Genomic DNA, 26,451 nt, shown 5'->3' on the forward strand with positions numbered 1-26,451 from the left:
AAGAAAGGTAACTGCATGATCAGGCCACCTAGAGCTTTGTAACGGCAATGTCATCCCATGCTGGAGCTTTATAGCTGTCAACGCCGACGCATTGCATTGTAAGCTTAGAATTAGAGTCAGTTGTAAATTTGCATCATAAGAAGAAACTTGTTCAACTCCAATGCTATTAAAATAAAGTTATATTTCTATTTAACTAACCGCATTGTTTAAAAATGTAATTATATATATATAGCATATGCTCACAGTATAGTAGTGTACACAATATATGATTTTACATATGCCCGAACATTATCATGCCCACAACATAGCAACACTTTGTTGCTTTATTTATATTTTAACAGCTATACATAAGTGCCGTAATATGATCGGTCACTTATGTATACGCCGCAGCTTAAACGCTAAACTGTATATGCCTTTTGCATATACATACAAACATATATACACACACATACCACATGCATTTATTATTACAATATATATATATATATATATATATATATATATATATATATATATATATATATATATATATATATATATATATAAAGGATATATAAAAGGATCGACAATCGCATTCCATTTTGTATACTGAGCTTAATCAGGTACTACTTTTTTTTAAATTCCTTCTGATTGAAATGAAATCAGGTGTTTGAATATAATGGCGAGTTACCCGCCAGTCACTATACTACACACATACACATATGTGTGTAGGAGTTATTCGCCGGTCACAGTGCCACAAAGTATTGGCAAGTGCACTTGTCAGGTATACCCTTCACTGAAAAGGAAAGAGCTGGGATCGTCGCGAAGAAAAATTTCAATTTTTGTGCGTTGCTAAGAGTGATGATTTCAGCGACCACAGATAGCGAGAGAGAAGGAAAGTAGGACAAATGGCACATAGCTATGCTTCATACGGAACCGGGACCATTTCGATTGAGCACTCACAGCGCACTGTTTTAACAGTTTCGAGCTGTAGAAAAATTTGCTCTACATGTATACTCTATAAGTTCTCTGGTCAGTGGTTCTACGCTTAGTAGGGGCGGGAAAAACAGAATTTTCATAGTATTAGGTTAAACTTAGCTAATAAATTACTCATCGGATGTTAATCAGTTTTCTGAAGCCGGTAACGCCCGACTGCAAAGTTCTTGTTTTCTTTTTCGACTTACACAGCAATTTAAATCATCGATAGCGATTTTTTTTTATTTTTCGCGATTTTTGATTTAGAGGAGTAAAAATGATCGAGACTCGACTATATAATGATTGTAAATAATTGTATTTTATTCATAAGTATAAGAAATTAATTATGTTAAACATTTTGATTACTTAGCATATGACCGACCACATAACCTGGTTAGATCTTAAAAATTTATAATAATATAAATCATTTAATATATACAGATGTTTTATACAAACGATTAGGCTTACGGCTTTCTAAGTAAAATTGGTTGATCTTATAAAAAATATTTACAATCCAATAAAAGCTTAAAACTCATGTCTCAATTGAGTAGAAAAAAAATCAGTATAGACAGACATTAATAAAAACATATTAAAAAGTAATTCCTACATTCTGTTGTTAAGCCAAATGTTCTTTTAGACATTTCCCCCATATTTATTTTTAGTAGTCACATCGCAAGTGTTTCTTTAATTATCTTTTTCACTGCATTTCCCATTGAAGGTGCTGTTGACCCAGAGGTCGAATAATCAAATTTAAACAAATAGGGTTGTATATCTGGAAACGAGGTATCGAAAATTAGATCTAGCTCGCTTTGACTGGGAGTCTTAGGCACATAATCATGACGGTTCATTAATTCTGTAATGTATATAACTTTCTCAGTGAGTAGATCAGATACATTTTCGCGAGAAAGCTGTCGATCATCTTCGTTTTCGTGCTTAATTAAATCTAGATGTATTGTCCACACTTCCCAGGGAATAGACTCCTGTGTGAAAAGCCAGCGATTTTTCTTTTTCTGAAAAAATTCTAAGCTTATCTGACCAGAGCCACAGCTATCACTCGACCGCAATTTTTCGCTAAAAATATTGATAGCACGCTTTACTTTGCGTATGAGGCTTTCCGAAGTACAACAAACATAGGTAAAGTCAATAAAGTCACAATCAACATCAGAGTAACCCACGGTACCTATAGAATACTGTGCATCCCCAGTATACATATATTTACCAGAACAGCGATGAAATAATACTGTATGAAAAATGCTAGCCACCGCTTCATCCACCTGCCGACCTTCCATGGTAAGATCAAAAATCTGTGAACGTGCATTCATGTTAATATTACTTCTTATATTTAAGGAGACACTCCCTGGGAGCACTTCTTAATCTATACACCGTATGATATATATAATATATTATTTTTTTCTAAATTAACTTTATTTTTAAACTTAGCTCAATTGCTAAATGGTTTTCCTTGATGCAATATTTCAATAACACATGTAGTAGTTACCACTTACTTCTTAACACTTTTAACATAATTAATTGACTTAATATAAAATTATTGCGTTCTTCAGCTTGAAATTATAATTCATTGCAACAGTCTTGTGATGAAAATCTGGAGAGAAAAAAATATTTAAATAAATCGGATTCTACTGTATACATACACTAGTCGGTATGAGTATTTTGACGAAAAAGTTTTTTGACTATTAAAATTGGTTTTGCTCAGTAATGTTATAAGAACGAAAATTGTGATCAAAGCAAAGAATCCATGTATAAAAAATTTCATGCGGGTTACATTTTGCATGCTCTTCCTGCTGATAAGAATGCATGCAAGTATCAAATTTGTACGTGGCATAAGTATTTCGACTGAGTTTTTATGAAACAAAAAACGGCAGTAGATCTCGATTTTTAGAGAAAATCTCGATATGCGCCTGATATATACAGACATAGAAAACAAATTCAAGTCTCTGGCTCTTATATCCTCTGAGATCGACGCGTTTACATATACAGACGGACAGGCAGACTATCGGACAAGGTTAAATCGATACAGCTCGTTACACTGATCAAGAATATATATACTTTGTGGCGTCTGCCATGCCTCCTTCTGCTTGTTGCACACTTTTAACAAAACCATTATACCATTATTTCACATTTTCTATGGGTTAAGGGTGTAAAAAACTAGTTAATTTCATTAAGGAACCAGAAACAGATAAAAGCTTCTTGGAGTAGAACTCATATTGAAAACGAATTGTTTTGCCAGAATGTAAAATGCTTGTAGAGAAAAAGACCATGGTAGATGCTCATCCCCTAAGTTCTTGTTGTTGTTGAAAAAAGCCGAGGACTATGCCCAAAGTACACGAAAAATTTTTCGTAAATATATTTATGCCGACCAGTGTATATAATACTCACCAATAACAATTTTGGCAACTTTTACCCCAAATGGTAGGCTCTGTTATACATGTGCTTTTGTTAAACGTATACTCAGAACCTAAAAATGTGTAAAAATAAATTAATATATGTTATTATGCTAAAAATATAAACACGATAAAATACTTAACTTAAGAGCCAATGAATTGATACATTGAAATTTGTTCGCAATATATACATATTGTTTAATAATATAATTAATACCCTATTCTATATAGACAATTTTTTGTTTTATTAAAAAAGCATTTAAAAATACCGTAAAAATTGCTATAAAGTCTAGAAAGCTTGCTATGCCAATAATTTAGTTCGTCACTGTATGTATAACTCATACTTTAGGAAACAACTTACTTCTTTGTATACATATTCACCAATAGTGATTACATATAATAAACAACTTCATTGTACAAATAAAGTCACGGTGCCGTATCGAACTTCTACTTTGCCACTATCCAAATAATACATACACTAGACATGTAGAACAAATTTTTTCAACACTGAAAAATGTGGCTCGTGGGTTCGAACCAACTTCGTATTCGCTCAGCTCGGTATTTTTTGACTTGGGTAATGAAAGATAGTACGACGAAATCAGTGCGCTACAAAAACCCAAACAAAAAGGTTCCGCTCTATGCGATTTGCGTTTTTTGTCCTACTCTCTCTCTTTCACTGTATTTCTCTCATCTCGCACTTTCTCTGTATGGGCTCTCAAATCAACTAGCTTAGCAGCGTACAAAATTTTAAACTTGTTCGCGACGCACAGTGGAGCCTTTGCTCATTTTGCGTTACAAAAATCATAACTTTTAAACCAAGCAAGATATTTCAAACATTTAAAAAGCATTCGACAGAGAATTCAAGCTATAAATAAACCAAAATACAGGGTGATGCGTTAACAGGGTGCTTCACAGTTTTACCTCAAACCTGAAAAATGTGATTTTTGTCCTAAAATGTATGTTTTTGTATGAAAAACTACAAATTATTTTGTTGAAATTGATTTTATTTAAATTATATGCAATAAATATAACAAAACAAATAAAAAAAAAAAAAAAAACAAAAATAAAAAAAAAAAAAATTTTTTTTTTTTTAATTTTCTGTAAAGTAGTTTTGCCGTCGGCATTTCTACCTACGGCATGCAGCTGCATGCAGATTTGACCTTTTTTATGCCGACTTTGGGTTCGTTTTGTACTATAGAAACCCAGGGTGGAACCTGGTGGCAGCAAAAGTTTTATTTATATTAAAGAGGACATATTCAGAAACACGTGTGTATAAATCGATGCTCGGAACTCGGCGGAACTCAAAAGATATAGACTACTTTAGGTAAACAAAAATGGTCAAATTTAGAGGTTTAGTAAACTTAAACCAGCTCTGCAATGAAAAGTCGTATTAACTTAATTTTTTGTTTATTCTATTAGTAATAATCCATTCTTTAAATCGCAACCAACACTGCAAAAATTGGTGAAAGATTTTTCCTACAATTCTATTGACAAGTGGGATATTTTTCACAAAAACTCGCTGCTTTTCACAACTTTGCCACTTTCCCAAATTTTGAAGGGCTATAACTACCCTTAAAATTGACTGATTTTCAAAAATCTTTCGGATACAAACCAGTAGATCGATTTATTTTCATATGACATCAACTTTTTAAAAATCGCTTAAGGTACCTTTTTTGATTTTTGCCACGCTCTGTCGGCAAAGGCTCCACTGTGCGACGATCCCAGCTCTTTCCTTTTGAGTGAAGGGTATACCGAAATCTTAATAGCGTTTGCCACGCTCTTGCATACAAACTGTAAGCGTTTGATGATTATTTGTGGGAAGGGTGTGAGAGCGTTGATACGCATAAAGGCATGCTTTACTACATATACTACATACTACATACATATGTATATGAGCATTTAGGTGCCTGTGTGCGTAACTCTTGTTGCCTGTGCAAATTGTTAAGCCCAAAATTTACCGTTGATCGGGTTAGTGAAATGATAGGATGATCATTGTCGCGCGATTAAGTAGTTTAGAGTGACTTCAAATGAGCCTTTATGACTTACATACGTAATTTTGGCAATACAGAGTATGGCTTGCCAATAATATATAATATATATATATATATATCATGCATCGATTTGGCTAGCTGCTGACTTTTCTAAACACTTTCTCGCATCATAGCTCTATTACCTAACAACTTTTACACCCTGAACACATTGGAAAGTGAGGTGAGTCGATTTAACCCTGACTGTCTGTCCGTATGCTTGAACGCGTCGATTTCAGAAGATACAAGAGCTAGAGACTTCTTTTTTTTTTAAGTGTCCGTATATATAGCGCGCAAATCACTAGCAAGTAAGAAGGCTCTAGTCGAGACTGCTCGAATAGGAGATACCCTGAACCTTCCAATCTGATATTCTAATCGTTCCATACTTTTATTCTTTTTCTGCTTTTTGCTGCTGATTTGGTGTTTGCGCATTTTGTTTTCTCGCATATTCCACACATTCTCTATTGGGTTTATGTCGGCACTCTGTGGTGACGTCTATAATAAATGAGGTGTGTTGTAGGCCAGAAAGATACGGGTACTCATTGCCTTATGTTTAGGGTCGTTTCTTTTTGGAAGTAATAATCTGACCCTATACCAAGTCTTTCAGAATGTTAATATAGGTGTTCATATAGGTTCATCACTCCTTCAACAAACTCCAAGCTGCCAACGACCCATGCAGCTATACAGCCCCGAACCATAAGTCCACCGCCGCCGTGCTTTATCTTCTTTTTTGTATTTATTGGACTTAGGGCCTCTCCAGGTCTTTTCTACACGCGTAAGAGCCCGCCGGAGTCAAAAAAATTGGCTTTTTGCGAGGAGTATAAGATTTAAAGTCAAATGATTTTATAGCCCAACGAACGGTTTGCGGGTGTACATCCTTTTGAGAAATGGGGTATTTTGGGGTACATTTTAACAAAAATCGAAGACTCTAGCTCTAAAGATGTAGCAAATATAATTAAATTACTAGTTTTCGATAAGGTTTTATCGATAAAAAAAGGGGTTGGGTTATCGATTTTTTGAGCTGAACTCGATATCGCGCTTTATACACGGACATTCTAAAAAAAGTTCAAGTCTGTAGCTCTCATAACTTCTGAGATCGACGCGTTCGAACATACGGACAGACGGACAGGGCTAAATCAACTCAGTTCGTCACCCTGATCAAGAATATATATACTTTGTGGGGTCTGCCACGCCTTATTCCACCTATTACATACATTTCAACAAAACCATTGTTTAGGCACTTGCCTTGAAATCTAAATAAGTAGTAAACTATTAAGAGCCATTGTAAACGCCGTATGCAATTTCAAAATCGCTTATGGGTTAGTAATGTGCGTACATTACAACACAATATACCCGCAACCCATTTTCCCACTATATAATATGGCTTACTTCTTAGCAAATGTAATTGCATAAATAATTGATTACTAATGGAAATATAGAAACGATTCAGTAATGTACTGTTTTTTATTTAAATTGATAAGAATAATTTATTTTGTAATATTACGTATTTATTTATACAATTATTTGTGGTTTTTAATCAAACTTCTGCAAGCCGACCCTTGTGAGCCCGAAAGCAGTTCCTGTCCACCCATTGGTTTTAATAGCATCTGTTAACTAAACATTATTAATTTTTTGTCATTCAAAATTATATTAAGATAATTTATACATACCAGACAGAGCATCGTTTGTATGTTTGAACTGCTTTCACTAATATATTGCAACAAGACAATTTATAAAATATATTATTTAAATTCACGTTCGCACGGCTCAACAAAATCAGAAAAGTGACTCGTCACGGCGGATAAAACGAAAACAAAAATCACACAACAACACTTGCCTTCTTATTCTGGGAAGCAAGCTGCTTTTGTAATCTGGACCATTTATACGGAACGGACTCCTTTTGGAAGGACAACCATTATACCCTGACTTACCATTCTCAATGGGTTAAGGGTATATTCATTTAATTCTCCCAAATTTTCTTGTAAAATGATTTAGGGCAACATTAACAAATCTGGGGTTGAACCCTTTGTATTAATCGAAGGAATAACGTTTCAGGAATAATACCTGATCATTTTACAAGATAATTTGGGAGAATAAAGTAAATATATGGGCTTTAAACTAAAAAATGCAGAACAATGGCTTAAAGAACACGTCCTATTTGTTTGAAAACTACGTTATATGGCAAGGAGTCACGTGCATAAAAGGGAAGGGGCTATTGTCAGACGTGAATTTCCTTGAAAATATATGGAGTCATGTGAAATCGTAGCCAGCAAATTATGGCTGGCTCCAAGAGGAATGATAGAGTTGTGGGGGAGGAACAAGGATATTAGGTGAGCGTATCCTGAAATGGTGCGACGGTACTCAAAAATGATGGCATATGGCATTAACAGAGTTAGCAAATGAGAGTTAATCGTTTTTTCGTATATGCTCTGCTTCATAACGATCTCGCTCTGAGCGGCTCTCTTTGTTTTGTTTAGAATCGGTTTCGGTCAGACACATTGCAATGACTAATTCGTGTGACGCTCTCATATGAGTGTCGCGTAAAGACTAATACTGTAGAAGATGTAAACTTTTGGGGTTTGCCACGCAAATCTGTGGGCAGACATATTTCCGTCGCAGCTTTTTCGTCTTGGGAGGTCAGCCCAAGTATATATTTAAAATTTGAGGTCTCTAGCATCAATAGTGTCCAAAATAGAGCAGACTTTGAAAAATCACTATATCTTCAGGTCCGATTTACCACACCCCAATTGGCGTAGATATATACGCCTTAGCTCGCGATCTTGGATGGTCGACGCAGATCTACTTTCAAAATTTCAGCTTTCTAGCGCTTCCTCCAATATGATTTTTGGTATATCGGAAAATGTGTTTTCTGATTTTCCACGCCCCTAGAGAGCGATCCGGGAAAATTTTAACACTTTATAAATCGATATAAACAAGTATGTGTTCTAAATTTCAAGTCTCTAGCTTCAATAGAGCCGAATTGAGCTGCGTTCATACGAACAGACGGACAGACAGCTAGACGGGCATTTGATAAAACTCATATACTCATTTCACTTTCGTGAATGAGTATAAAAATTTCTCTTATATATATACACATGCTCGATTTTAACAAAAACCGAAACTGTATGAAATGCATCTTAATATACATTTAAAAAAGATGTAGGAAATATAATTTTTTAAGTGATCTTCGATAAGGTTTTTTATCGATAAAAAAGTATCGGAATGAGTTATTGTTTTTTAATGATAAACTCGATATGAGCGCGCTATATACGGACGCTATATACAGACGGACAGGGCCAAATCGATTCAGCTTGTCGCTCTGATCAAGAATACACACACACATTCGAACATTATGATTACGTTCTGAAAGTTTCATTAATATTGTATGTCTACAGAAGAATTATTCAACAAATAAATTCTTAGAATATTGCCCACACTGCAGCGCAGCCCAAGCGCAGTTGCTGCTTACTACGCAGTTGGCAAAGCGTGGGCTAATGCGTGCGTCTGGATTCATGTGCATGTCTGTGTGCATTAAAGAAATGCAAAATGATTAGAATATCAGCTTGAAGGGTTCAGGTATATCAACAATGAATTCAAATTTTCAGATAAGGCAGCTAAATATCTTACTAATAAAAGAAAATTAAGATCTTAGGCGATTAAGTAGAAGCAAAATTACAGGCCATTGAAGATGCAACATTAAATTCGTGTTACAGTTTTGCTAGTCCGAACATAAGTTTAGCTATCTCTGCATACTTCTTTTGTCACTTTACGTAGAGATGCAATACGAAGAAATTAGCTAATTTTGTCCAAAATATACAATGCACGCTAACAAGCACAAAATTTAAAGAGCTTCGCACATAGGCATGCAGATGCTCATACATGTAGCAAGGGACTGTAAGTGTGTGTGTGCTCGTCGTGAAAACATTTTTATTATTCGCATCAACGCTTTTATACCCTACAAACAATCATGAAAAAGCAAACATTTTTCATGAGCACGGCAAAAAAATTGAAGAGTTAATTATATTCTTTACATAGAAGGAAAGAAACGGGATTCTAACACGAAGAAATTTTAATTTTCGCCAGCTACTGCTTGAGCTCACATGCATATATACATATACATATTTAAGAGAGCATCGAGAGAGAGAGAGAGCAAGGGAAACATTGAGCATAGAGACATATTTTGTTTCAAAGTCTACCATCTCAGTGGAGCGCATGAAGAGAAATGATTTTGTGACCCTATAATGTCGTAGCCCGAACCTGAAAGTGAGGAGCCGAACAAATACGAAGTGGTCTGGGTAGTTACGCTCGAAAAGTGTGCAAAAGGCTTTACACTACGTGTCTGATCTATGTGTTCTGTGATTAGTTGTTTTCCATTTTTTCGCATTTTGTCAATTTTCGCTAGTGACGCATTTAATATTTTATTAAACTACAATAAAGAGATGGGTAAATCCGTTTGAGAATTGATGGAGATGTTTTCTGTGCCCAGGAAAACGGTTGATAATGTCATAGTGCCGGAAGGTGACCAAAAAATTAAGTCGGAAAACTAATCTTCAATTTCGCATGCAACGCATAATTGAAGAAGCGGATAGATCTGTTGATTTCGTTTCATAAAAAACGCCTTCAACGTGTTTAAAATGCCCAGAGGAGGCACACTAATATCAAAATTATTTAAAACAAGTAAGTGAGCTTTAGTCGAGATTGCACGACTACGATATCCCCTGGACCCGTCGAGCAACTGATACTTCATCATGATAATCATGCTAATTCTTTCCTTCTTCTTGCTTACACATGAAATACAACAATCATACGCACCCACGCATAAACATACATGGGCTGCCGTGTAGGTTGTATAAGAACTTAATAACTTTTCTTGTGGATGTACTTTCTTCATGAAACTAAGATTATCATTATAACATGGATATGCAAGCACTTGCCAAAGCACAAGTCTCTAGTATTTGAAATACGCCATTTACAGATATCAGGGGGATATGAGGGTAGGGGGTGAATTATATATAAAAATCGAGATTGTATAAAATGCATCTGGATATATGTTTTCAAATTGAAGACTCTAGCTTTAAAGATGTAGCAGATATAATTAGATTACTGACTTTTGATAAGGTTTTTTACAGTTAAAAAATAACGGGATGAGTTATCGATTTTTGGAGCTAAACTCGATATCGCGCTGTATATACGGACATTCTAAAAAAAAAAGTTCGTCTCTAGCTCTCATAGCTTCTGAAATAGACGCGTTCAAACATATGGACAGACGGACGAACGGACAGACAGATAGACGGACAGGGCTAAATCAACTCAGCTCGTCGCCCTGATCAAGAATATATATACTTTGTGGAGTCTGCCACGCCTCCATCTGCCTGTTACCTACATTTAACAAAACCAAATTGAAGTTAAGCTGCCTAGATTGTAAGTGAGCTAACACATTATTGACAGTTTTATTTAGAAGTGATCTTTGTTTTTGTTGATTTTTTCTACATATTCAATGTTATGTTTTTCATTTGCATATTTAAATTAATGAAATAATATTAATATTAATTATTATTAAACAAGTAAGAACGTTGCAGTACTCATTCACACCCTATTAGCAATTTAGTAGCCAAGTTTAGCTCTAATAATGTAGAAAGTTCAGTTTTCTCGATTTGCCACGCCCCTACCGGGTGTAGATACTTCATTTTTGGCCGGCTCATGGAACAAACTAACCGTAACCTCGTTGCAAAATTAGGATACTTATGCTAAAAAAATGAAAAAATGAAAAAATTACAGATTTTTGATTTTTGATATACCACGCCCATAAAGAAGCGTAACAATCTTATTTGGGGAATCGATAGACGAGGTTACTGGTAATTTAACTATCGAAAAGGCTCGAGTCAAAGCCTGAAACAGATCGGCCTCGTCTATTAACACCCAGAGCTGATTACGTTGAGATGAATTGATGGAAAGCCAACTACTTCGACCAGGAAGGTTACCAGTAAGTTGCAGGAGGAATGTGGCATAACCATTTCCCGGGAAAGTGTCACTAAAACGTAACGATCTATCGTCCCGAGCAGCGCGGAAAAAAACAATGTTGTCGGCAGATCACGTTCACATGCGTCTAAAGTTTGCTAGAATGCATGGAAATCAGCCAGATTCATATTGATTTGATGTTATATTTCGCGATGAATCCAAGATGATGCTATATTATATCAATGGTCCAACTAGAGTGTGGCACAAGCCCCTAAAAGCCCTTGAGAATAAAAATATTATACTGACTATAAAGTTAGGAAAACTTTCGATAATGGTCCTAGGGTGCATCTCAAGGAGTTGGAGATCTATGTTTTATTTTGAACACCATGGATGCTAGACAGTATTTGGACATTTTGCGCACACATTTAGTAGCCAGTGCCAACAAATTTGGGTTCTTTGCCATTAGTAAACCAACTTATAGGTTTTATCAAGACAACGATCCCAAACATAAGGCAAATATTGTTAGGTGCTGGCTACTTTATAATTGTAAAAATGTGTTGGATACGCTAGCTCAAAGCCCGGATTTAAATCCCATTGAGAATTTCTGGGCTTATCTGAAGAGAACCGCCAAAAGGCAACCAATAAATAAAACAGAGTTGAAAACCATTGTTTTGGAGGAATGGCAAAATATAACCTGGTCCACTCGATTAAAAGATGCTTGGGATCAGTCATAGATGCTAACGGTGGCCACACAATATACTAACTTTAGCTACAAAGTAGTTAAAACACTTTAATGAATAAATAGTTTTAGTTGTGTAAACACTTTCGCGTCAGCTGATTTCTGTTACTTCTTTTGTTTTTTGTTATTTTCTTTTGTTAATAAAAACATATTTTTTTTATTTACTAATATAGTATATAGTTAAATTTACCTACTTTCGTTAAAAAAAATAGAATATGCATATTTTTACTATTTTTATTTCGCTTCAAAGCAAAAAATAATATTTTTTCCCTGTGTGTAAACGCTTTCTTGCCAAACTGTATGTATGTACACTTGCTCACAGAACTCTGCGTACACTTGCAAGAAAACCCAGATTTTTAAGTTTACATGTATATTGTATTGAATATAGAAGACTTAATAATTCTTTTTTTTTATAACAATTTTCATTTATTTATTAACATTATTATGTTATCATTTATTTTTTTTAAACTATACCTAACATTGAAAAAAAAAAACTATAAACAAAAAACATAACCAAAAAATGACACCTCAAAAGTCTGCGTACACTAAGTTTGCTGCGTACTGTGCTGCAATTCACGATCACCGTTAGTTTTTGAATGTTTCTTTAATTCCTCTTCGCTGATTTGCGTAATTTGCTATAAATTTGAAAGCAAATTTGACACGCGGTTTATCATGGAGCAAAAAGAAAAAGAATTATCGGTAGAAGTTCGTAAACTTATTTTAAAATATCGGTTGGAAGGCAAATCCTACCGAAAAATCGGTCAATTGGTAGGCAGAACTCATTCATCGTGCCAAAGAGTCTACGACAATTATGTTTCGTCAGGCTCCATATTGCCAAAGCCCCGGTCCGGTCGCCCACTTTTGCTCACGGAACGAGAGAAAAAACGTATTATGCAATTGGTGCCTCAAAATCCAATAATAACTGCTCACCAAGGATGTCTGGAAGTTGCACGCACTTGGAAAAAAGCGGGCTATCATGGCCGCGTTGCACGTAGGAAGATTGTATCAGATGTGAGCAGAAAAAAACGGATGGACTTCGCCAATGAGCACATTTCCAAGCCCTCAAGCTTATGAAAAAGGTCATTTTCTCAGATGAGAGCAAGTTTTGCCTATTTGGCATAAAAGGGAAGAAAATAGTATTTAGAAAAAGCGGGACAGCCATGGATTAGGAAAATTTATTATCTACAGTAAAGCATGGTGGAGGTGGTGTAATGGTGTGGGGATGTATGGCGGCCAGTGGCGTGGGAAATCTCTCTTTTATAGAATCGACAATGGACCATAATGATTATATAAAAGTTCTTAGTGAGAATCTGAATCAGAGTGCACAGAAATTGCAGCCGGAGGGCGAATTTTGCTTCCAACAGGACAATGATCCGCAGCATACAGCCCACAATGTAAAGCTCTGGCTACTTTATAATGTAAAAAGCCAACTCCGAACGCCTCCCCAGTCCCCAGACCTCAATCATATTAAGCATCTATGGGACTAACTCGAGCGTAGGATTCGGCAGCACACCATAAGGTATAAGAACATGCTGAAGGAGGTCATAATGGAGGAATGGGGCAAAATAACGGCAGAGGACACTAAAAAGCTGGTTGACTCAATGACTCGCCGTTTGGTCGAGGTATTAAAACAAAAAGGGTATCCTAACAACTAACAAATTCCTGCGTTGTACGCAGCAAACTTAAAGTGTACGCAGACTTTTGAGGTGTCATTTTTTGGTTATGTTTTTTGTTTAGTTTTTTTTTAATGTTAGGTATAGTTTCAATAAAAAAAATAAAAACATAATTATGTTAATAAATATATGAAAATTGTTATAAAAAACAAGTAAGAAAGCTCTAGTCGAGACTGCTCGACTACGAGATCCCCTGAACCCTACAAGCAACTGATATTTCAATAATAGTTAGCACACTCACACGCACACGCACACACACACACACACACGCATACACACACGCATACAAACAAATACACGCACACACGTACACATACAAATTAACACACGCATATACAGGCGTTTGCGCTTGGGTTGCGCTGCAGTGTTGGCAATATAACGAGAACTTATTTGTTGAATAATTTAATTTCTAGACGTACGATCGTAATGAAACTTTCAGAACGCAATAATAATGTTTAACTGTATGTGTATACCGAAGCACAAGTCTCTAGTATTTGATATACAACTTTTACAAAAATGATGGTGAGGGGGTGGATTTAGGGGTTGGGGGTAAATTTTTTTTTTTAGTGATAAACTCGATATGCGCGTGATATATACGGACATTTTAAAAAAAAGTTGAAGAGTCTAGCTCTTATATCTTCTGAAATCGACGCGTTCAAACATACGGACAGACGGACGCACGGACGGACGGACGGACAGACAGACGGACAGGGCTAAATCGATTCAGCTCGTCGCCTTGATCAAGAATATATATACTTTGTGGGGTCTGCCACGCCTCCTTCTGCCTGTTACATACATTTCAACAAAACCATTATACCCTGATTTCCCATTTTTAATGGGTTCAGGGTATAAAAAGAATTATTGCCTTAAGTCTTCTATATTCAATATAATATACATGTAAACTTAAAAATATGGGTTTGTTTGCAAGTGTAAGCAGAGTTCTGCGCGCAAGTGTATATACAGTGGCTCAAAGCTTATTTCGTACAGCGGTATAGAAATACATTAGAGCCGTATTCAATCCACTAGCCCAGTGGTCATACCTAAACGTATTAGCAAACTTGTGTTCGAAATTCTGTGTCAAACCAAATATTAATTTAAGAATTTTTTGGCAATAAAGTCATTGAAAGTGAAGTGCATGAAATAAGTGTGACATGGAAAGAGACTCTTCTTTTTTTCATTAGTTTTAAATATTATTTAAATATATATTATATTATATATATATATATATATATTTTTCCAAATTTTACTATACCACTGCACTATAGGCAATTTTTCGTGATAGGTGGCATAAAGTCAATAAATGTATGGAAATACATAAAGAAAATTTTTTTATTTCTTTGTTAACACTTCTTTTAGATGGAACAAAAATTTTGTTTGTAGCGGGGGTTAATTTTTTTCTTTGTGGGAACACCTTAAATGGTGAGGGGGTGTATATAGGGGTATAAATTACAGCAAAGACTTAACTTATTTAAAGTAGTTTCGTACAGCATAAAAAGCTTTCGGTAAGGTTTTAACGACGCGTTCATTCATACGCACTGATGGACAGACAGACGGATCAATATATACACTTTGCGAGGTCTGCCACGCCTCCTTCTGCCTGTTACATACATTTTAACAAAACCATTATACCCTGATTTCCCATTTTTAATGGGTACCCTGAACCCATGAATAAAAAAAAATTTAGGCTTCTAGCTTTATTTCAAGACTTTATGCCGTGAAAATAAGTTGTGACCCACTCTGAATACATGCATACGTTTGTAAATTGACATTATCTAAATAAATGCATGACACGAAAGTGTTTGCACAGGCATAAAGTTTTCGAAAAAGGCAATAATAACTACATATATTGACTATAAAAATTAGTGTTTTGTATGATCCACATTGGCTTCAATGTCCGCTTCTAAACGTCTACTCATGGAATTTATTAGTTTTTTGACATATTCCACCGGTGTTTTCTCCCATTTCCCTTTTTTGTTTGTTCGACCTTCTTCGCTGTCGTTTTATTGAGATCAGCCTACAGTTTCTCTATGAATTTAAGGTCGGGGCTTTGTTCAGGAGTATCCAACACCTTTGCACAATTGTAAAGAAGCCAACACTTGACTGGCTTTGTGTTTGGTTTACCATCCCTAAAAAATGCAAACTTGCAGGCACTGGGCACTAGATGCGTGAGTAAAATCACCAAGAACTGTTTGGCATCCATTGCGCTCTCGATAAAGCACAACTCTCCAACTCCTTTACTAGAAATATACCGCCAGATCATCACTGAAAGTTTTCCGAACCTAATAGTGGGAATTATATTTTTCCGTTCAAGGGCTTTCAACCCACTTCCGCCAAACACGGCTGGGTTCATCGTTGTAGTACAACATCATCTTCATCTCACACATGAATGTTAGACGTCCTTTTTCATGATCCGACGACAATAATGCTTTATTCCGACGAGACTCGGCATGCAAAGTCGTTACTTTTTAGACCTCTGCGCACACTTTCGGGGGATATGTCAATACGACATTCCTTCTACAGCTCCCTAGCAAGCGTTCTGGTCGAAAGTGTTGGATTATCATTAACTTTCCTGGTCAGAATACGCTCTGTTAGCGCCCGAGGTCGTCGGGTTGAACGCTTTGGATCCAGTGTTTCATTGTTCTGTGCGCGGGTTAAACAATCCTCTTCGATATTATAAACATTTTTGCAATCTCTGACACCGATTCCCCAATGGAATGGTTATAATAAACGAATTGAATCATGTCAAACGACAATCGCTTCCCTGGCATTTTTAATTTGTTCAAGATTTTATCAGCTTTAAAAAAACAAAATATGATGAAATTCTTCAAAACATAGCATTGACCACAGCTGTTCACATTAACAACGCCGAAAACAACGGCAAATGCGACTTTAGCAATAAGAAGAAATAAAAAATAGTACATAGCAAGTACATACATACATACATGTATAAGTATATGTAAGACAACTTAATAGACATAATGAATAAGAAACTTTTTTGAAATCTCACACTTAATGTTGATCAAATATGTATATGCATAATTTTTTGGCCATGTAAAAACACTTTCGTGTCAAAGTGTACATATGTATGTATAGCGCTGACTGTTGATATAATTAATATTAAATGCAGAAATAATTCTATTTTATCTGTAAAAATCGATTTTATATTAATAAGAAAGATGCTTAACATACATAAATTGATTAACTGCGTGAGTAATTTCACTGTGTGCATGTACACAATGTATTTGTGTACACCATGTATGAACAAAATAATACTTACATACATATATGGTACTAACTCAAATTATTATTTTTTTAAGTTGGTCATGCTGAAGATAAAGACTAAACTAATTGAGGTCGTTAGCTCAATCTGTGCCTCCTTTTCAATTGAATATATTGGTGTTATTGTGATGCTTTAATAATTCATTTTATTGACCAATATGCATTTTGTACAGCATAATATGCGTAATTCCCGAAATATGAAATATGAACATCGACATTTTATTTTAGCAAACAAATTATTTAATTGCTTTTCGATTTATATCTAGTAGAGGTGGTAGGCCGATCTATTGATGGATATTGAATACCCGATAGATCGATAGCTTTCTTGCACCATCGATATATTTATTATTTCTTTGTGACATTTGATTGTAGCACCACTGACCAGACAACACATAGATGAGACATGTAGAACAAATTTTTCTACAGCTCGAAACTGTTAAGTTGGTCGACCGCTATACTTCGTATTTGCTCGGCTCGGTCGCTGGAGGTTCGAGCAATGAAAATACTGCACGGCAAAAACAGTGCGCTGTGAGCGCTCAATCGAAATTCCGTATGAAGCACAGCTATGAGCCATTTTTTCTACTCTACTACTCTACTCTGTCTCTCAGTCCCTCCCCCTCGCTCTCTATGGTCGCTGAAATCATACTCTCAGCCGCGCACAAAAATTTAAATTTTTGTTCGCGACGATCCCAGCTCTTTCCTTTTAAGTGAAGGGTATACCGAAATTTGTAAAACGTTTGCCACGTTCATACAAAATGCTAGCTTTTTCATGATTCTAAAAAGGGTATGAAAGCGTTGTTGCTCATAATAAAAATGTTTCCGCGATGAGCATGCACACACACTCCCTTGCTAAATGTACTATGAGCATTTGTATGCCTGTGTGCGAAGCTCTTGCTGCCTGTAGAAATTTTGAAGCCCAGCACTGGTAGCACTGACTAAACACATAGACGAATCATGTAGAACAATGTTTTTCAACGCCGAAAAAATGTGCATAAGAGACTGTTCAACTTTGTATTTGCTCGGCTCAGTCTCTTTGGGCTCGAGCAGCCCGACAAAGCCAGTGCGCTGCGGGCGCTCTAAAAAAATGGTCCCGTTATTTTATGAATCACGGCTGTGCGCTATGTGTCCTACTCTATGGTCACTCTACCCTATGGTCACCCAAATCATTCAACTCTGTAGCGCACAAAAATTGATATTTGTACACGGTTTTGTATGCCTGTGTGCCAAACTCTTGCTGCCTCCAGCAATTTTAAGGCATTTGGTCGATCTTGAGGAGGATGCTTGGGACATGAGCATTGGCTTGTGCCTACCTCAACATAGAGTTGTGTGAACGATTTTAGGTTTGAATTGAAGAGGCGCGCTTTTATTTAAGTAGCTGTCTAACTAAAGTGATAAGTGCATTTGCCAATTCTTATTATAAGTTTATTTGTATTGGCATGCACCTGTATATGTACATATGTACATATATGAACAGGTATACTGATCTTCATCAGGTACTACGTTTGTTTAAGAATTCCTTCTGATAGACAAACCCACGATATTTTAAAATGAAATCAGGTGCTTAAATATAAGTGCGAGCTACCCGCCAGTCACTATACCACACACAACTATGCGTATGAGTTACTCGACCAAATGCAAATGTTGGGCCTCAAAATTTCTACAGGCAGCAAGAGCTTCGCACACAGGCATACAAATGCTCATAATACATGTAGCAACGGAGACTGTGTGTGTGCATGCTCATCGCGAAAACATTTTCATTATGAGCATCAACACTTTCATACCCTTTTTAGAAATAATCATGAAAAAGATAGCATTTTGTATGAACTTTGCACACGCTTTACAAATTTCGGTATACCCTTCACTAAAAGGAAAGAGCTGGGATCGTCGCGAACAAAAATTTCCATTTCTGTGCGCGGCTGAGAGTGATGATTTCAGCGACCATAGAGAGCGACAGAGAGGGACTGAGAGAGAGAGAGAGAGAGAGAGTAGAAAAAATGTGTCACAGATTTGCTTCATACGGAATTGGGACCATTTGGATTGAGCGCTCACAGCGCACTGTCTTTTCACAGTCTTTTCACTGCTCGAACCTCCAGCTACCGAGCCGAGCAAATACGAAGTATAGCGGTCGACCAACTTAACAGTTTCGAGCTGTAGAAAAATTTGTTCTACATGTCTAATCTATGTGTTGTCTGGTCAGTGAGCGTATCCATGCCATGTATGGCCTAGCGTACTGTTCCTTGCAATAAAACCAAGTCACACTCTTCCAGTAGTTCTCTGGCCAGTGTCCGTACTGAGATTTGTGGATTTCGGTCAACCTTCAGCATAATTAGGTGGTCTGCACGGCTACAAGTCTCTTTTTTACGTCCACCTGTAGCCTTTTGTTCCAGTCTACCTTCATATTTATAACATTGTAAACAGTTCTTCGTGAAAGACATAACTCTTCAGCCAATTGGCCAATAGATTTGCCCATTGTGTGGCTATAATTAACTTATTGGATCACATCAAAGCCTAATCTCTTTTCAGGCCTTAAAAATATTATATTCATTTACTTTTAGCAGATTGCTCTGACAAATTTTCCAACCGAAGTGAAAAATATGCACAAATAGGCATGCATGAGAAACGCGCATATCAAAGGTTACGGTAAAGCAGCGTTATTTCTAAGAACAAGAGCAAAACCACTAACCAGAGAACACATAGACTAGACAACTAGTGGAAAGCTTTTTGCACGCTTTTTCTGGGAGTTTAGCACCCCAGACTGCTTTGAATTCGCTCGGCGAATTACTTTTAGGCTCGAGCAACGAAAATATACGAAAGCACAATCATTTCGCTTCACGCGCTCGACCGAGATGGTCAAATGTTGAACAAAAGATCCCTCTATGCTCAATTGTTCCCCTTGCTCTCTCTCTCTCTGTGCTCTTTGCTCTCTCAAATGTGTATATGTGTGTATGCATGTGAGCACAAGCAGCAGCTCTGAGCTGCCAGCTCATGAAAATTGAAATTTCTTCGCAGCAAGAACCCATGCCTTCCCTTCTGTGTGAAGAGTATACTGAACTTATCAAACCGTTTAACAAGCTCGTACAACATATGTATATGTGTTTTCGATATTACTTGTGGGAAGGGTATAAAAGCGTTGCTGCTCATCATGAAAATGCTTTCGCGACGAATGTGCACGCACACACTCTCCCTTGCTACATGTATTATGAACATTTGTGTGCCTGTGTGCATAGCTCTTGCTGTCTGCAGCGATTTCAGAGCCCCGAATTCGCATTTGGTAGATCTTGTGAACTTCTCACACATGCATACATGCATACATGCATATGTTTGATTGTGTGTACGCAGGGGCCACGATACTCACAAATGATGGGGTGGGTGATCATTGTAAAAGCATTTGACTGCCTTTGTGCCTTTATACATATGTGCGTGTGTGTATGTTTATGTATGTTTGCATTCGACATGAACATTGGCGTGTGCCTACCTCAACTTAGAATTGTGTGAAGGATTTTGGGCTTGAATTGAACAGGCGCGCTTATGTTTAAGTACCTGATTTTCTGTCAATGATCGTGGGCTACCTATCAGAAGGTATTTAAAAAATATGTAGTACTTGATTAAGCTCAGTATATAAAATGGGATGCGATAGTCGATTCTCTGCAGCTGTTATATATACATGCGTATACAGGAGCAAGCAAATAAAAAACCTATAAAAAGTATTGGCAAGTGCACTTGTCGCTTTACTTAATAAGCGCGCGTTCAGACAATTCTAAGTTGAGGTAGGCAGCCAATGTTCACGTCCCATGCTTACACACATGCACACACACAAACGCACATGTAAAGGCACATAGGCATACAAATGCTTCTATAAGTGATATCCCATAATTTTTAGCTTAACGTCCCCTGCATACACACAATCAAAGATATTTATGTTTGTATGTATGTATGTAAATGCTAGACTTTAAAATTGCTACAAGCAGTAAGAGCTTCGCACACAGGCATATGTATGAGCAAGCGGCTGTAGTATGAGTGTGAGCTTTTGCAAACGCGTTGAAGAGTTCGGTATACTCTTCACACAGAAGGGAAGACATGGGTTCTTGCTGCGAAGAAATTTATATTTTCGTGAGCTGCTGCTTGTGCTCACATGCATACATATTAGAGGGCTGCATGTGTGCCAAAAAAACGTACTCGAATTAACAATGCTCATATTGAGTTGAGTGGCACCGAGGCTAAATCGAAAATTTTATGAATGAGCGAGTGCGCTCGTATATTATATGGCTCCGGGTATATGAGTTGCTTCGCTGAGTATATGAGTTGCATTGCTGCTAGCAGACAAAAAAAATTAAGGAAAAAACGAAGGGCAATGTAATTGTTAGTGTGCAGGCCAGACGGCCGACCAACAGCAAATTTGCCGTTACAATTTTAAATACATATTCGTTTAGTATCATTCTTTAAACTGAAGGCAGTAAGTTATGAGACATAGAGTCCATGTACACTCCAACTAACTCAACTCATATTCTGCCTCGCACTCACTCACTCAGTCTCATCTCGAATGGACTCTATTTCGCTAGGTTATGAGTACATGGTCGCAGCTCTTTAATTTGATAATAATATTTGAGAGAGCAGAGAGCACCAAGAGAGACAGAGAGAGCAAAAGCAACATTGAGCATAGAGGGATCTCTACAACAGTCGATCATCTCGGTCGAACGCATTAAGCAAAATGTTTGCTCTTTCGCCCGAACCTAAAAGTGAGGAGCCGAGCAAATAGTGAGTTGTCAGTGCGTGTCCGATCTATGTGTTCTATGTTTAGTGATATAACCCTGCAGGAAGCTATAGGCAACCTTAAACTTTAGATGTTTTCCTCACCAGTCGTCCCGTATATCTAACTAGCCCACGAGTTTTACATACATTAAATTCTGATTACCAGTGCTGCTTGAGGTCTCCGTCCACTTTGCTGCGCCGCAAATTGTTTTTTCTTCAATATCAAAAGAGCAAAGTGAGTAAAATTCACTCGTTTCATCAAAAATTCGCTCCCTCGCCTAATCTCAATCTCAATGCGCAGCACAGAAGATGTAAAGAATATAATTAACGCTTTTAGTGGCCTTTCGTGAAGACAAAGACGTTAGAATTCCAAAGAAACAAACATTAACAAACAAACATTAAAACATTATAAAGAGTAGCAACATACGACGACGTTTTTGGCTAAGGTCTCAGATCTCATCCTTTTCAAATATTTAAATAAGTTTATCACCAAAGTGATACTAGAAATTTGAAATAAATAAATGAAATATTACCCTTGCACTCTTAAATAAAGGTTATCATTCCAATTTTATTACTTGCATAATCAATAAATGCCTAGACAAAATCGGCCTGTTGAGTTCCTCACGTCCTACAGGCCTATTAATCTTTTGTCGGCAGTCAGTAAAATTCTTGAGAAGACTATAAAAAAAAAGTTAATTTAACTCATTTTATTGAAATTAAGAATATCCTTTTAGGTCATCAACAATACTGTTCAGCCTTTTTTGTAGAGTTAGAAAACATTATTACAAATATTTTTTCTAGTTCCATGCCAAAGGGAATGGTGCTGCTACACATCAAAGCCGCATTTGACTCAGTATGGCATGACGGTTACGTTACGTTTTAATTTCAACCCTGCGACGATAGAGATAGTGCAAAGTTATCTAACCTCCCAATATTTACCCAATACACCCCCTCAGTTTTTGCGGATGATACGGCAATTCTGTATGGGGGAATTCGTTCCGCTGATATAACTAGAAACCTCCAAGCAGAATATGACTCTTAAGATGCATATTTCTCCCAATAGACAATTTTAGTCTGCCCAGAAAAGACTAAGGCAATATTTTTTCGCAAAAAAGCGAAAAGGCATCTACGACAAGTAATAACTAGGAAGTGTAGAACATTGAGAGCTAATGCTGAATTGGTAGATATTAGACTATCGTGACTGACAGGAATCAAAATATTCCTGGCATAGTTATAGTATGTTTAGTGTTTAATTTAATTTAATTTAGCTTGCAATTAACATTCTTGGGGTTTTCTATTTCTTTGTATTTTTTTTTTCCATTGAATATTAGCTCCTATGCTATTCAAGTATATGGTATCACAGCCAAATCGCACTTGAATAAACTGCGTGTACTACAAGCTAAAACTCTAAGGAAGATTTCTGGGGCTCCTTGGTACATTAGAATAAGAAACATCGAACTGCGTCAACGTTACCAAAATTGGTGACAAAATCCAGGAGGTAGCCAAAACATACCTTGACAGATTAAGTTCTCATCCAAATAGCTTGGCCAGGCGCCTAGGTACTGTAGTGCAAAATTCACTCAATCGCCGTACTTGTGTTAGGAGGAGACTCAAAGGCTACCATCCTCAAGACCTGCTGGATCGGGTCTTGAGCTGAACACTTATGCATCTTAAAAACTCACTGTTAGGAGCAATATAGGTATGCACGTATTAATGTATATGAACGCAAGTATTTTCTGTGCGCTTATATGCATATACGTGCATATGCTGCATATACGTGCATGTTGCTCCACACAGCGACGCGTCACTGTATGGAGCGACCCTCGCAACTGAAAATAGGTCCAGGTCAAACTATAGTCGGCCTCTTTCGCTTCTATAGATTCAGCAATGGGCTTGCGTCGCATGTACGACGATCATTAGTCGAGTTGTCGTTCGGGGCGGGTGATAGTAGTGGACACTTTCACTCGCAGGGCAACAACGACAATATGAGCAGAATATATAGCGAGAAGAGAGTACCGAAAAGTGATAAAGTGAGAGTCCAGTGAAAGTGCAAGCAACGAAAGTCAACGTGAGTAAAACATAAGGACATCGAAATCCAAAACATTGCGGGAACAGCAAGAACAATCAGGATCGTCAGCGGCACCAACGCGGACGAGGACAATACTAGCAGCTTAAGCGAGGCCTGCAAATACAGGAGCGACTAAGTTCACGTAGCCGTGCGTAAGAGAAGGGCATTGTGAATGAAACGAAGCTCGGTGTGATGTGAGCGAGTCAAATAGTGGGATTGGCCTGTATATCCGAGCGAACCGCCGGAATTTACAGAGTATTTTATTTGCCAATCCACCCAGCAATGACCCACTCCACAGCCAAATGTGCTCAGTGATACCATTGAAACTATGAAAAGGAATTGTTAAAATGAACACTTAAAATTAGATATTAATTGAAATCGTTAAAATGGAAAACTTAAAATTAGATATTAATAGAGCTTAAATATAGTTAATATAATTAAAATTATAATAACTCTTAAGGTAAAAGTATGCCTGGGCATTGAGAATGATTCCCTAAGGTATCTAATAGAAAAGATTTTATTTTAGGAGGAGAGAGCTCGTGAATCTATACGATCCTGATACAGTTAATGCTGCAGAGACCATACAACTGAGCAATACTCTAAGATGGGACGCACAAGCGAAATAAATAATTGCTTGTAATATATGGATCTTTAAATTCCTTAGCCCAATGTTTAATAAAGCCAAGCACACTTTTGGCTTCATTTATGATGGTACGAATATGAAGATTAAAATTAAGATCTTTGACTGTAAAAATGCATTTTAAGGAAACTTTATTCATTTTATAGTCAACAATATGAGTGGTACGAATGAAAGTCATTGTCATACACTTTGAGCAATTTAGGTGCAACTGGTTTGTCACACACCAATGTTGAAATGCATTAAGGTCATCTTGAAGGGGTAGATGACCACTTGCACTGGAGTATGGGAGGCAAAGTTTTACATCAACCGCTTACATAAATATCGTAGAATAAGAGATACAGCTAGGAAGGTCATTTATAAAAAGGGAAAACAGTAATGGACCCAAATGGCTACCCTGAGGTACACCAGACGAAACAAAGATAACTTTAGACATAGCTGTTCTGAGCAGGACTCTTTGGGTTCTACCAATTAAATAGGATGAAATCCAAGATACAAGTCTAGGCGAAAATCCTAAGCGTTCAAGCTTAAGAATTAGTATGTGATGATGTACTGAGTCAAATGCTTTACTGAAGTCAGTATAAATAACATCCGTTTGCATTTTTTTTAGAAAAACTGTCATTGACAAGCGAAGTAAATTCAAGTAAATTAGTGGACGTTGATCGATTTTGAACAAAACCATGTTGAGATGGTTGAATAATCGATTTGCAAAAATGCTGCAAGGCCGATGTTCTAATTTTCTCAAATAACTTCGGAAGGACAGATAACTTCGCAATGCCTCTATAGTTGGAAATATCAGATCTTCCACCTTTTTTATATAAGGGAATGATGAAAGATTCTTTCCAAATTGAAGGGAACACAGCAGTATCCAAGGACAAGTTAAACAATTTTAGTAATTGTGACTGAAGAGAAACACTGCACTCTTTAATCACACAACTAGGAATATTATCGGCACCGGGAGAGAAAGATGATTTCAACGTCCTAATGGCTGCAGCCAGAGAGGCTGCAGTAGCTTTCGGAATATTTATAGACCCATATTCAGAAAGAGGATATGGATATGAGTTGTTGTAGAGATTAGCAGAAGAATAAGTTGATTGAAAAAAATCAGCAAATAGATCAGAGGAATCCTGGTCATTGCAAGTTTTTTCAGCACGAAGCACAAATGTAGACGGCAAACCAGAAGACTTGCGCTTTAAGTTTACAAATGAGTAAAATTGTTTAGGATCTCGAGCAAACTGACGTTTGCAACGTATAAGCACTAACCAAACACCAATTAGGTCGGACACGTAGTGCAAAGCGTTTTGCATACTTTTTTTTTTGACATTACGACCCACAACACAACTTCGTATTTGCTCGGCTCCTCACTTTTAGGTTCAGGCTACGAAAATATATGAAAGCACAATCATTTTGCTTCATGCGCTCGACCGAGATGGTCGATGGTTGAACAAAAGATCCCTCTGTGCTCAATGTTTCCCTTGCTCTCTCTCTCTCTCTCTCGGTGCTCTTTGCTCTCTCAACTATGTACATACATATGTATGTATGATTGTGTGTACGCGGGGGACGCGATTCCTACAATTGTGGGATATTACTTGTAGAAGCATTTGTATGCCTATGTGCCTTTACATGTGCGTTTGTGTGTGTGCATGTGGGTAAGCATGGGACGTGAACATCGGCTGCCTCCCTCAGCTATGATTTGTCTGAACGATTTTGGGTTCGAATTGAAGAGGCGCACTTATATTTAAGTAGCTGACTGACTGAAGTGATCAAAATTCGGGGCTTTGAAATTGCTAATTGCTGATATCCAAAATCTGTAAATTACATGATCTTTGTATTCATCAGGCAGAAAATCGGAAGTCTCTGAAGCGAAATGGTTGTCTTTTCGTATATTTTTGTAACACGAATCGAAACTAAGGACCCGAGCGAATACGAAGTTGTCTGGGGTGGTAATGCTCGAAAAAAATGTGC

At 36.9% G+C, this 26,451-nt stretch overlaps 1 protein-coding gene and 1 long non-coding RNA gene across 2 annotated transcripts in view; both read right to left on the bottom strand.

Annotated features, from left to right (window-relative positions):
* The window catches only part of LOC149090874 (uncharacterized), a 74,479-nt gene that overhangs the window by 8,931 nt on the left and 39,097 nt on the right, over positions 1-26,451 (bottom strand). The window lies entirely within an intron of this gene.
* On the bottom strand, positions 1,498-17,287 carry Atg101 (autophagy-related protein 101). Its single transcript, XM_089264681.1, has 3 exons — positions 17,031-17,287; positions 3,352-3,430; positions 1,498-2,557 (listed from the first exon to the last, which is right to left on the bottom strand). Exon 3 carries the CDS (start codon positions 2,274-2,276, stop codon positions 1,620-1,622), a length of 657 nt encoding a protein of 218 aa, XP_089120807.1. The 5' UTR covers positions 2,277-2,557; positions 3,352-3,430; positions 17,031-17,287; the 3' UTR covers positions 1,498-1,619.

Source organism: Drosophila navojoa, chromosome X (genome assembly GCF_054131105.1).
Source record: "Drosophila navojoa isolate 15081-1374.11 chromosome X, UAZ_NAV_1.0, whole genome shotgun sequence".
Taxonomy (NCBI): domain Eukaryota; kingdom Metazoa; phylum Arthropoda; class Insecta; order Diptera; family Drosophilidae; genus Drosophila; species Drosophila navojoa.

Excerpts from the sequence above, each read along its gene's own strand:
- Atg101 (XM_089264681.1), bottom strand. The coding sequence starts at position 2,276 with ATGAATGCACGTTCACAGATTTTTGATCTTACCATGGAAGGTCGGCAG.